Source organism: Melampsora larici-populina (assembly GCF_000204055.1).
Source record: "Melampsora larici-populina 98AG31 unplaced genomic scaffold MELLAscaffold_14, whole genome shotgun sequence".
NCBI classification, from domain to species: Eukaryota; Fungi; Basidiomycota; class Pucciniomycetes; order Pucciniales; family Melampsoraceae; genus Melampsora; species Melampsora laricis-populina.
The window spans coordinates 402,502-415,843 of NW_006768778.1; the positions used below are offsets into that span (position 1 = coordinate 402,502).

At 45.5% G+C, this 13,342-nt stretch overlaps 1 protein-coding gene across 1 annotated transcript; it reads right to left on the bottom strand.

The window, feature by feature from the left end:
* Positions 1–8,026: 8,026 nt before the first annotated feature.
* On the bottom strand, positions 8,027–9,923 carry MELLADRAFT_85415 (uncharacterized protein; the record flags this gene model as incomplete). Its single annotated transcript, XM_007409083.1, has 10 exons — positions 8,027–8,189; positions 8,262–8,383; positions 8,453–8,548; positions 8,612–8,677; positions 8,757–8,903; positions 8,986–9,102; positions 9,162–9,527; positions 9,600–9,649; positions 9,727–9,786; positions 9,848–9,923. 10 exons carry the CDS (start codon positions 9,921–9,923, stop codon positions 8,027–8,029), a joined length of 1,263 nt encoding a protein of 420 aa, XP_007409145.1.
* Between the last annotated feature and the right edge of the window lie 3,419 nt (positions 9,924–13,342).

The window sequence follows — 13,342 nt, forward strand, 5'->3', positions numbered from 1 at the left end:
AACGGCCACAGTCTCAGTCCAGCCAAAAACTGAAGAATCACCTAGACACACCATTTTTAAGCACTTTCACTCTCCACAAAGTAGTCACAAGGAAATGTCCACCAGCCAAAGCAAACTCTTTGACACAGATACAATACTCTCCAAATATCCTTGAAACCTGTGTGGTATCTGTAAGATAACAAAGAAAGGAGGTTTGTTTTATTCAATTTGCCATTGTGGTCTTCAGAAGAATGGAAGTAAACTCTAAGGTACATGTAGTTGGAATGTGGAGGTACACTGGGAATCCATTGTGAATAATCCATCAAATTTCACTTAAATTACAAAGAAAGGTCTGAATCCACCACAGTCAATCTGATATAAGCTCTTGGTACATATGTCATATAGAGCCATGCAAGGAAAAGACCATACTTCACTCATACCAATCAGCTCAATCTGTGTCAAGCAACAAGGAACTTTTGAACCTTCTGCTCCACATCGACCTGCCAAAAAATAACAATGAAAACAAGTTTTTTCAATGTCTGAAGGCTGTGGACTTTCTAAATTCTCATTTCTAAAAATATCCTTCTTTCACCATTTTCTCCAATTTTTTTTGTTTCATCCAAGGCCTTTGAAATGCCCAAATCCAAGTTCCCCAGATGTTTTGTTATGATCACAGACAGGGGTTGGGACGAGGGAGGAGGGTTATCCTATCAAGGTTGGTCTTTGTATTGTGATTGTCGGATAAGGAGAAAAGAGCATCTGTACAATGTGGGATGGTACAAGCTACTAGCTACGAATCCGTGACATGTGTAATGTATGTCAGTCCCGTGAAACCCAGTTCATAACAGTATCCCCCTTTTATGCCCAAACTCCCCCTTGCAAGTTCTGCATTCTTCCACGGGCAGCATTAAAAAACCCAGTGGGAAAAAGCTTGCCCTCTCACTTTTTTCGCCGCGTCCTCTTGTATTTACTTGATGCTGTAGGAAATTTTGAGTTAAATTGATCAATTAATGCCTTGCAGTTGCCTAAATTCGTTGTTGGTTCCCATGAATTTTGCTCAGTCCCAAATCCCTTCCAGCTGATGAGGTATTCTCGTCTTTTGTTTCTCATTCTACAATCTAAAACATCAGATACTTCCCATTCCGTATTGCCTTCGATGTAGATTGGCGCAGGTTCTGGTTCCTGTCTTCCTTCAATTTCGTCGATTTCGTGTTTACGTAATACTGATATGTGGAATACTGGGTGTACTCCCTTCATCGAGATTGGTAAATTCAGTTTGTAAGTGGATCTGGAAATCTTTTTGAGTATAGAGAAAGGACCTAGCCAACGGTGCTCCAATTTGGGGCTGGGTCGTGTCGTAGATATATTCTTGTTACTTAACCAAACTTGGTCTCCAACTTGCCATTCTGGAGTACTTCTAATTTTCCTGTCGAATTGAATCTTCATTTCTTCTTGACTTGCTTGTAAACATTCTTTCAACTTGTCTTGAACCTCTTGTAAAGTCTTGAGTCTTTCCTCCACTGACGGTACACATTGTTCACCTAGAGGTATGCCTCCAAAAGTAGGGTTATACCCCTAGTTAGCTTTGAATGGGGAGACTCCTATTGAAGCGTGATCTTTATTATTATAAGAAAACTCAGCGGTTGGCAGTAGGGCTTCCCAGTCGTCCTGCCGGTATCCGATAAAATGTTGCAAGTATTGCTCAATACTTTTGTTGACAATCTCTGACTGACCGTCAGTGCGTGGGTGGAACGATGTTGAGGGTTTCAATATGATTCCAAGTCTTTTGTTGAGTTCTTGTGTGATCTGTGAAATAAAGATACTACCACGATCAGATATTATTGTCTTTGGTGTGCCGTGAAGTTTCCAAACTTCTTTCAGTAAAAGATCAGCCAATTGCTCCGAGTTCATACTCTCGTTGCACGGGATAAAGTGGGCCATTTTAGTGAGCCTATCGACCACTGTCAAGATGCTGTCCTTTCCATTGGAAATTGGAAGTTTCGTGATCATATCGTAGCTGATGTCCGTCCACGGGCCCGCTGGTATTGGCAGTGGCTCAAGGGATCCGTATGGTTTCTTTGTAGAACTTTTGACTCTTAGACATGAAGTGCAGCCGTCTATGTACTTATTCACATATGCTTTTATTGAGGGCCATGTGAAACACCTCTTGATTAGTCCTAGTGTCTTAGCTCGACCCGGGTGTCCTGCCAGGAGTCCATCATGTCGGCTTCTTGTGATTTTCAGTTTCAACACATCGTCATCAGGCACTTTGATTCTGTCGTGGTGATATATGAGTCCGTCCTTTACTTGATAATCCGCGATTGTTGTTCGAATTCTTGAAGATATAGGGTTCTCGATGATCCTCATGAGTTCTTGCAGCCGTGATGATGTTCTAGTCTTTTCCCGTATCTCTTCAATGATTGAATTGTCCGTGATTGTTGCCTCATCTGTAGCATCGTCGATCTGTATCTCTTCTATATCCTTGATTCCTAAGATGTCCACATCAAACCAGTGGTCAGCATTCTCCAAATGTACGTCTTCGTTTTCAAAGCAGGATTCCAAGCTTGAGACTTCAATGAGAGTTTCTTCGTTGATGTTTTCCGGTCGAAGTAATTGGCCGAATGTGAGTCTTTTGTCTTCTGTTGGAGCGAGGTCCGGTCGTCGTGACAGCGCATCAGATTTGGCATTCATGTGACCTGGTCTGAACTTGATTATGAAATCAAAACAACCCAGGGTTTCCGCCCAACGTGCTTGTCGTCTAGTGAGTTGCTTCGTCGTCATGAAAGATTCGAGATTGCGGTGATCAGTGTAGACAACTACTTCAAGTCTGTTGGGGTTCCCTTCTAAGTAGTGTCTCCATTCCTTGAATGAAGCCACGATTGCAAGGAGTTCCTTATCGAATATTTCGTAATTTCTCTCCGCTTGAACTAGTGATCGTGAAAGGAAAGCCACGGGGTGAATCTGACCGTCCTTGTCGCATCGTTGAGATAAGACTGCTCCCAGGGCGAAGTCAGAGCAATCACATTTGAGTAAGAATGGCCTGTAGGGATCCGCGATCTTCAGAACAGGGGCTGAGGTGAAAGATCTCTTCAGACTGTCAAAAGCGTTCCTGCATCTCTCGTCCCAGATGAATGGCGTTGTGTTCTTTGTGAGGTCGTGCAGTGGACGTGTTGTGCTGGAAAAATGATCTATGAATCTTCGGTAGAAATTGGAAAAACCTATAAATCGTTGGAGCTCGGTGACGTTCCGCGGTTCTGGCCAGTCGGTTACAGCCTTTACCTTCATTGGGTCCATCCTGACTTGATTATGAGATATAATCAGTCCTAAATACTCCACCTGATCCTTAGAGAACTCGCACTTCTCGGGCTTCAACCATAGTTGATGGTTCTCAAAGATGTCCAATACGCTGTCAACTGCCGCCTCGTGATTTTCACCCTTCTTAGTGTGAATTAAGGTGTCATCTAAGAAAACTGCTACGTCCCGTCCTATACGTCCCACAAAGATATCCTGCATGAAATATTGAAAGTAGCCAGGTGCTCCTGTGGGACCAAAAGGCATCGTCAGTGGTGCAAATTGTCCGTCTTTACAAATGAATGCCAACTTGTCTTCGTCGCCTTCCGCCACACGCAGGTTACCGTAAGCGTTGCGCATATCTAATTTAGTGTATTTATCTGAGTCTAGCAGACTGTCGACCAGATCCATTGTCAAAGGTAATGGGTACTTATTTTTCACTGTCAGTGCGTTAAGTTTGCGATAGTCAAAGCAGGGCCTGAGGTTTCCGTCCTTCTTACCAGTGAATAGCACCGGTGCTGCCCACGGTGACGTGGTCCGACGTATGGTTCCATTGGCCAGGCCGGTATTGACCAGTTCACTTAAAGCTGCGTTCTCAGCTGGAGATAGCGGTATCACTCGACTCGCTTGTGGTTGAGCGCCAGGGACTAGTTCGACCTTGAAGTCGTAACATCTTCGTGGTGGAAGTCTTTGGGCTTTGGACTTGACAAATAAGTGTAGGTGGCGGTGGTAATGAGATGGTACAAGTTCTTCGACTGATTTCGGGGGGGTATCCTTCTTGCCTTCGGCTGCTAGTCTAGCTGATGTCAACCATGAAGTTTTTGCCGCGTGGATCTCGACATCTGGATTATTCAGGGAAGGATCCTGCTGGCCAGCTTGTTCTTGTATAGGGATAGGAGGTAGGGGAATATCATGCTCACATTGCGGGGGTGTTAGCGTATCATCACTGACACACACCCCCTTGTCAAAATCCCTAGCTTCCCTCACGGGATCCATTTGTCCAGGTGAGAGGTTTCCCGGGATTGACGACACTGCTTCAGCAGTTGCAATGCGGTCTTTGTATATTGGCGCGTTGGTACATGCTCGTGTTGTTGGTTTGGGATCACTCAAGTTTTCTAGGAAGGATAAAGGCTTGCCAGCTGAAACGGGGTGATGATCAATAGAAGTAGAAATATACGCACATTGCGGGGGTGTTAGTGTATCATGAATGACACACACCCCCTCGCCAAATCTCCTAGCGTCCCTCACGGGCTCCAAATTGGGTCCAGGTGAGAGTGTTGTCGGGTTTGACGACGTTGTTGTAGCAACGGCAACGGTGAAGTCGTCCTGTTTGAAGGTTCCCTTCTTCCAGTCGATCTTGTGGCCGTGGTGAAGAAGCCAAGGCATTCCAAGAATACCATTGTAGGTATCTTTTACTCTGGTAATGACAAATCTTGACGGTGTTGAATCTTCGTTCATGATTAAGTCAATTTCGTGTGATGATTGGCTGGCTGATCCATCAAAGCCGGATATGTCACGGCTGCTTTCAAAAGCGTAGTCGATGAGTCCTGTCCTGTTCGCGAAGGACTCACCTAGCACATTATGCGTGGCTCCTGAGTCAATCAAGAGGAGGGAACTAAGAGGCGCGGTGGTTGTGGCTCGGGAAGTGTGGGGCACATGGAGTTCAGTTCTAAAAAATAGCCTTGGATCATTGTTATTGCACATTACAACTTGGCTAGAACCTAACTCTACTAACTCCTCTACTTCCACTTTGCTCGAGATTGGCACAACGTTCAGTCTCGAGCTTTGCCATTTTTTGACGCGTCGGCTCTGCTGGTACCTTCTCCTCTATCCTCTTGATGTTCACCCTTACTACATAATGAGGCTATCTTGATTTCTAATTCAGCTATACGACTCTTATACCCGTTCTTTCCCTTAAAGTTGGTAGGGTTGCGATTGGGTTTTCGATCCGGGCAGTCGGTAGAGATGTGGTCGTGACAATTACATTTGAAACATAGTCCAGCTCGTAGTCTTTTGGTTCTTTCTTCGTCAGACAGTCGTGTGTACGTGCTTGAAAGGTCCATGGCATTAGGGTCAATCGGAGTGGTAATAGGTGTGGTGCTGGTGTCTGTTGCTCCGTGTAATTTGTTGTCGATCTTGATGGCGAGGTTAGATATTTGTTCAATAGATGTGAATGGTTCTTGTACTAATACCATGGCGACGCGGATTTCCTTCTTGAGGCCTTGTTCAAATTGGCTGATGAGAGTCGGAACTTCCCATCCTGTGTGTGACGCGTGCAAATTAAATTCGTGTGTATATGTAGCTACACTTCCTTTTTGAGTCAAACTGCGTAAGGCTTTCTCGGCCTTTGTCTTCTTTTCTGTGTCGAAGTACATAGCTTTAAAGTTTTGCACAAAACGATCAAAAGTTACTAGATGAGATGTATCAGGGTCAAACAGTTTGTTGGTCAACGGTTGCGCCCAACTGCTTGCCGTGCCTGTGAGATAAGACATTGCGAATATGACTTTGGTACGGTCATCCGGGAATTGATACGGGTGGGCCATGATATAAAATTGAACCTGACTGGCAAATACTTCAGCCGGTACGCCGCGAACTCCATGGAACTTGTCCGGGGTTGCAACCTTAGGACCTTTAGTCTGAGGGGCAGTATCAACAGGGGTGGGTGCCGTCTGCATAGGTTGAGACTCTGCAGCGGGTTGTTGCTGAGTTCGCATGTTTTTGGCTAATCTTTCCTCGGCCTGCAATTGCAAGGCGCGTTCTTGGCTTAGTGCATTGGTAAGTTCATTCAATTGTCGTTGAATGTCTTCCATGCTGACGGTGTCGGTGTTAGAGAGGGCGTCCGCGTCCACAAATGATGGGCCTGTTTCACTTTCGGAGTCGACGTCTTCGTCGAAGGTTTGGGTACTGAATGTCGGTGACGTTGTGGCGTTGTATGGGTTGGTATTAGAAGCGCTGTAGGTGGTGGTAGTAGTGGTGATAAGGTTTTGTTTATTTAAAGTTTCTTCAATCAATGGTAAATCTAATCTATTAAAATCTTCTGCTTGATTCTCCTCGGTTTTAATCTAATTTCTTTCGTTCGATTTTCTTTGGAGTCCTCGTCGCTCGTCAGTTAGATCCGACAATATGTTATGATCACGGACAGGGGTTGGGACGAGGGAGGTGGGTTATCCTATCAAGGTTGGTCTTTGTATTGTGATTGTCGGATAAGGAGAAAAGAGCATCTGTACAATGTGGGATGGTACAAGCTACTAGCTACGAATCCGTGACATGTGTAATGTATGTCAGTCCCGTGAAACCCAGTTCATAACATGTTTGTTGTCTGCCTGGAGTCAAATTAGGCAAAATTTGGTACATCGTTTTTCAAATGTATGTGGTCAAATTGGAGCCACAATGGGATTTTGGGCAAAAGCCAGCAAATTTACTCAGAGCTAAGGCCCCGTTTGGTATGGCTTACAAAAATTGGAAGAAATGTATTATTTTTTGAAAATAATCTATTTTACACTTTTTCAAAAAAACTTGTTTGTTATCGCTTTTGCCCTCCTTTGCCCCTCTTTTCAAAAGCCATTTTTCAGTCAATAATCTATTATTTTGGATCATTTTGAAAGCTGCTCCTGACCAGCTTTCAAGTCTCAATAATCCATTATCAACCTGGGAAAGCCTCAAAACTCGGGGCTCTGTCACATCAAGATTCAAGACGACTTCCGATCAAAATCTTGACGACTGCAAACGATTCTTTTTCTATCACGCGAGAAACTTCAAATGTTCATGTTTATCAACCTTAGTCTGATTTGTATATCTTCAATTGTTGTAACGCGACTTCGATCTTTGCTAACGACTGTGATCCTTACAAGTTCAACTCTCATTTTGTAATAACTTGACCTTCACAATCACCAATTTGACTTTGGTCTTTCACTCAATTCCTGGTGATAGATAGAAACAACATCACCTGTTTCTTGGTGAACATATAGACTGAGGAGTTCAGACTTGGACCAAGTGATCATTTCACTACTGATTAACTCCATTAATCCATCAATATTCTATCGAGTCATCAATGGATCAATAGCCAAGTTGTGTTGATCTCTAAACGACTTGACCCATCAAAAATCATGATGATAGTAGATTTTGATTGATATGTAGTCAAGTTTGATGAAATACCAAACAAGAACGAACAACATCAATTGATTTTTGCTTTGAAAATTGAATTTCAGATCTGAAAATTGGCTTCATAAAATGATGAATTATGCAATGCATAATCTATTAATTTCTAATGTATTTATAAAAGCTAAAAGCTATACCAAACGGGGCCTAAAAGGGCCAAAAATTGAGTTTTGACACAATGGACCTTTATGACTACACCACCGAGGCGTCCTGACCGACATAAGGCAGTCAAAATCGACCGTCCTGTGACAGCCTGCGGCTCCGCCGCGAAAGGCGGTACATAGCTGGTCAGACAAATGTCGCCTCCCCGCTGCCGTGAGGGCGCCAGGGAGACTGATACGAGGGCGGCCTCCTGGCCTCCTTAAGGAGGCCTGCTGCCAGCCCACAGGCGTTCTCCAACACTCGACAAAGCCGCCGGGAGACCGCAACTGGGTTATTTTAGAAAGGGTGCCCGCGGTGTGGCAGGGCATCGAGTCTGAATGGATGCACTCTGCACAGTTAAACAAACACAATGGCGTGAAAGCCTGACATTTCGCATATTGGGGAAAGGGATATTGAACAATAAGTTTGCACACAATCACAAGAAAGTAATAAAACATCAATCTTGTAAAACAATAGACCCAGCCGCTTCTATGAATGCCATTTCTTCTTCTATCTCTTGTTCCGACGGCAAATCAAATGGCTCATTGAGGTCGATGTCGACAAAAAAACCCTTGCCATCAAAAAGGGCACGATCTTGGTCGTAAATTAATTTATAAAACCTGAACGCGATTGAAGTCAGGCGTGAGCGACAGTCAGATCATGAACCATCTTGTGATGATGAAAAAGCTTACGCGGAAGAATATAAGGTACCCTCCTCAGCCAATCTGTGGAGCTGTAAATCCACTCGATGCCAGATGTTCCCTCCGCCACCTCCAGCGCGCAGCGATTGAAAAATCCGAATTGCCTCGCGTCGCTGCCCAACGACATCATCAGTCATCAACATAACCATGACGGAAAAGATGGAGAGGAGTCTCATACTTACCAGATAGGCAATACGCAGACGAGTCGCCGTGGGCGTTTGGGCCCAATAGGCCACATCGTCTAGACCTTCCGCAGTTTTTCCACAGTGGCGTGCGATCTGTCCAAACAACCATCAACATCTAAAAACAAACCACCCGCCATAATGAGATAAGGAACTTACTCGATGCAAGAGGCGTTTGAGATTAGGCACGGTCCCGGTTGGGTTGTTTTTTATGTTGTGTAACACCTGGATGATTGGTTAGTCAGTCAGTGAATGATGAGACATCGACATGGGCCCGAAGCTTCGTGATGATGAGAAGACCCACTAAGAGGTGTAGCTTTTCACGGGCGTGTTTCCCGGCGTCTTTCACCAAAGTCGTGTACTTTTGAGTCGCAGCCACATCTTGGAGTCCATTAACAACCGGAGGGAGCTGTTCAGCGGCCCACGTTCCGGGTATGTCTTTAACCCTTTGCTGCATGGTCCAATGATACATGATGAGAGAAAATATCAGAGATCTTCGAAAAGGAACAGCAAAAGAGAGTATCCAATCTTACCTTGATCGTGTTGAAGAGCGAATTGACTAACAAGTCACCGTTGGGGTCTTCCACGGCGGTATACCCAGAAATGTTGGGGAGATGAACCGATTCGTATGCAAAAGCATACACACGTTGCTGTGATTCAAACAAAAATGAATGATCTTGACGATGAACAGTGAAGTTTGGAAAATTACCTTCAGCTCATATGTGTAGCTCCACGGTTTGGCAGGGGTTGCAACCACTGCAGTGTTTGCCTGTGGGTTTCCAGCCTGATGAGCACCGCCAGGGGTGGCTGTGGACGCTAGCTCGTCCACACCATCGGTGACTCGGTCGATTTTGTTCGACAGAGTCGAAAACTGCTCGCCAGCCTTGGCTGAGACTGCGGCGATGTCTTCATCGAACTTGTTAGAAAGAGTCGCAATATCTTCGTCGATCTTGTCCGTCATGGTGTTGATCTCTTGATGCACTTGGTCAGACATTACTAAGAATTCTTGGTCAAACTTGGTGGACAATCTTGCAATCGCGGCCAATATCTCTTCGTTCGAGAGATTGGCGTTGGGCTGGTTGCAGGACACGAAGAATGAATCAGTCTTCCTGCGCGACACTTTGAACGTCAGAGTGGAGATATATACCGTGTCCCCCTTTGGACCTTCCTCAGGACCTCCCATCGGTGAGTTGCCCCCTGTTGTAAAGATTAACAAGCCGAAACGGAAGGTTAACGCGCGAGACAAAATCAATAGGTGAGAAACAACTTGCCACCCAAACCTCGAATGGAACGCAACGACGCGCGGTTGGCCGTGTTGCGTACAGCCGGGTTACCTGAGGTGAACGGTTTAGAAACGGTGCCCATTTCTATTTCAGAAAGCAAAAATGGGCTTACCCCTTGGAGTTGATAAGGCGTAGGGCTGAGGACGCCCGCCTTGAGATTGAGATTGGGAGTGAGATTGAGAAGACATTGAGCTTTCAGACAGAAATCCTATGGCGGGCTAATACAAAGGTGAGCGAGATGTGGGAAAAACTCAAACGCGCGAAAGGAAGCAGGATTTTCAAGAGCGCGATCTATCTAAGTTGGAAGCCAGGGGCTGAAGAACCATGATGGCCCCTGATTGGTCATCGCACTTTGCATGTTCAGCTTGCTCCCAGATCTGAAGTCGCGACACGCGCCTGACTCCTTCCCGTTTAGGCACTTGGCTGGTTGCAGAACGCTCTGGCCCAAAGCAACAAAGTCGCAAACAACTGGTGAGGTCAACATTGGTTATCTCAAAGTGGCATTTGGCCATTGGTTATTGTATGATCATGTCAAACGGCCTTTCCCATTTGGAAAGAATCTGTGATTACAAAAAAAACAAAGGCCATCCAACCCAAGCCATCATTACACATCGGAATCGTTTTCCGAATCATCTGTGTCTTTATTCCCGGGGTTTGTGGCCCTCCCCTTCCCTTTGACCTGCCTTTTTTTACAAGGTTTGACGGGGACAGAGCGCCAGATCTTGAGACCTTCATGTAGCGCTGACACCCATTCGGCGGGGGAAATAGGTCGAGTCGCAATGTTTGCAACTGCCCGATGGGCCTCAGCGGAGTAATGACTCGCACTGTTTAAAATAAAGTGTTTGGTTGGAAGGTGAGAGATCGCGCTAATCGCAATGGCTGTTTCTCTTCTTTCGAGCCTTTTTTTTGACCATCCGTGACAGGGCACGATGCCCAATGGCAATCGTGCTGTACGTTCAAGATGCAATTAATTTCCTATGTGAAATTAATTACATCAGCACCATGATTTCGAAGGGATTGATCAATCATGTGGCCACTGACGGATACTTTCACCCATCTTTCATGTTCCGTCAGATTAATCTCGCGCATGCCGTAAAAGGCAGAGATGGCGCCCTGCTGGGTTTGTTGAAGTAAGACGACCGTGGAGTTTGCCGATTTACCGTCCGGCTTCCAAATGCTGACGACACGGCTGAGGTCGTTTCCATGTTTGAGCTGAGATTATTGAGTTACAAACAGATTTTAGTTTCAATTGCACGGGCAACCACGAGATGAGAAGGTTTTGCCCACCTTGACAAAGTCATCCTTTTCTACCTTCTGACGGTTAGGCAAAAGGACACTCTGGTGTTCCACCCACAAGCCATTTGGGGCCTGACTTGCAAGTTACGCTGGAACCTCGATACCTTCCTCAACACTCGCTACTCATGAAAACAATGTTGATATTCCTTTGGAGATAATTCATGAAGCAGACAAGAAACACTTACGTCCCATTGAGAGCACGGGCACCTGATTAGCTTTAGGGTCCAGTCCCAAAGCCTGAGCCAATTCAGGCAGGGTATTAAGAAGATTTCGCACTTTCACTCCAGCCGGAAAGCGTGCTTGCAAAGTCTTGTCGAAAAAAGTACTACCGGAAAGCAGACCTCGCATCAACTGATAATTATTAAAGGTGTTCGCGATGTCGCGGCCAGGGCTCATGCGGTTCGAATGTACTGAAGCCGCGCGCAGTACCCCATTGTAGCACTCGAACTTTTGCGTCATAAACAGGTTCAAAGGTCCAAAGCGTTTGATGGAGTCCTTCAGGTGGGTAAGCATATGGAACTTTGGCTTATTCACCCATTGAGCTGAGTTCTTCACAAGTTGATGGTAAAACATAAGAATCGCCGCCTCCATGTCTCGCAAGTAAGAGTCCATATGTGTTATTTTGTTCTGAAATACGTAAGATCCTAAAAGGCACAATGTGATCCAAAGGTGCCGTTTGTTCGTGGGCATGTGATTGAACAAGACAAAGGGTGCAGTTTGTAGAACTGTCTGAAAATCTTTCCCAACAAGGCTCTGAAAGAACTGAATAAGTGTATTGGGCTGAATGGGTGAGATGTTCAATCCACGGGTGTTGAAAGCTCGCCATCGCGCCGAGAGGTCGCGGTAACGCTGGCTCGAAGGCTTCATAATACCCAAAGACTTCATAGTGTCTCTGAACAAATATTTCGCAATTCCGAGTAGCACGACATGCAGGGTCTCTATAGGGGTGTCTTGATGGCCGTCAAAACCTGCTCAAAATGTTTCAGCTTGGGGGTTCAGCAGTGTATCAATGCCAAAACACACAAACCTCTGAGCCTCAACATAGGGTTAAAAAGATGTGCCCCAAGTTGCCGGTTCAGGTCGTCACATAGCCGCTGGACATCACATGGGTCCGCTGAGTCGTGTGCTTGCTGAACCTTCTTGAGAAAGTAGTCCATGACTGAATCCCGGAATCCGAATTTGCGTTGCTCCGCCTCCACGGCCGTTTTGGTTTGAGGCCGCTGCGCCAAAGCCCAAATGTCGGAAGCCCTATCGCGGGTGACATCCCAGTCTCGTTTGGGCAACGAAAACTGCATCAATAGTCAGTTTCCGTGATTAATTCAGAACATAAACGGGGACGTGGAACTATCCCTACCTGTTCATCATCTAAGTCGACTCCGATAAAGTCAGCGACATACTGTTCAGTTTTTTTGTCACTCATCTTGGACACTTGCAAGTCACAAATTCTACATGGCGTCAACGTATTAGCGGGGTTCGTGGTGTTGCTGATTTCTGCGTGCATTGGAGAATCTCCCAGGTGGAATAAAGGCACAACCATGGCGAGGATGTCCGTGCCAGTGACGTGGTCGTACGCGAGGAAACCGTTCGCACTGTGGTTACTAACAAACAATCGCGCCATTCAGCAAGTGTACAAAAACCTGTAGAAATAATGTTGGAACAAATAACAAAAACTTACTTCATGTCGTCTACGACCTCATCAAACAATTCGAGCGCAGAGGCGCAGTTTGAGGTCGCCAGAAAATGAATATTGTACTCCTGGTTTGTCATCTTTGGAGGCAAACCAGAAAGTGTGAAGAAGACGCTCATGTGATGATTCCATTTTTTAGATACATTTCCGGACGTATCGTCGGAATACAAGGAGATCGGAATGTGCTTGATGGCTTTTCCATTGGCACGTTGGCGCCAAGGGTTGATGATTGGCAGTCGGTGTAAGCCGCGCGCACATCGCTCTACATTAAGGAAGAATGGGTCAGCTCATCTGTAATAGGGTGACGAAATAAAGGAATTAAATCAAAGGACCCACGAAATAAATATTCATCACAGATAGTGGCATGGTCTAGCTTTATGTCTTGACCTGTTTTCCAGAAATCCCTAGCGTCGACAGTGTCCAGATGCATCGAATCAAAACAGGGCTCTTCGGGGATAATTATTTGAAGCGCTGAAGGGTCGTGTGGATGGTTCTGTAGTGTTGCCCGAAGGCATTTTGACATTGTTCTACCCTCTTGCTGATAAAAGAAGACCGGAACGACTACCTGTTTGGTAATCGTTTGAACAGGTTTGTATTATACCAGTGCTTCGCTTGTGAGACCAC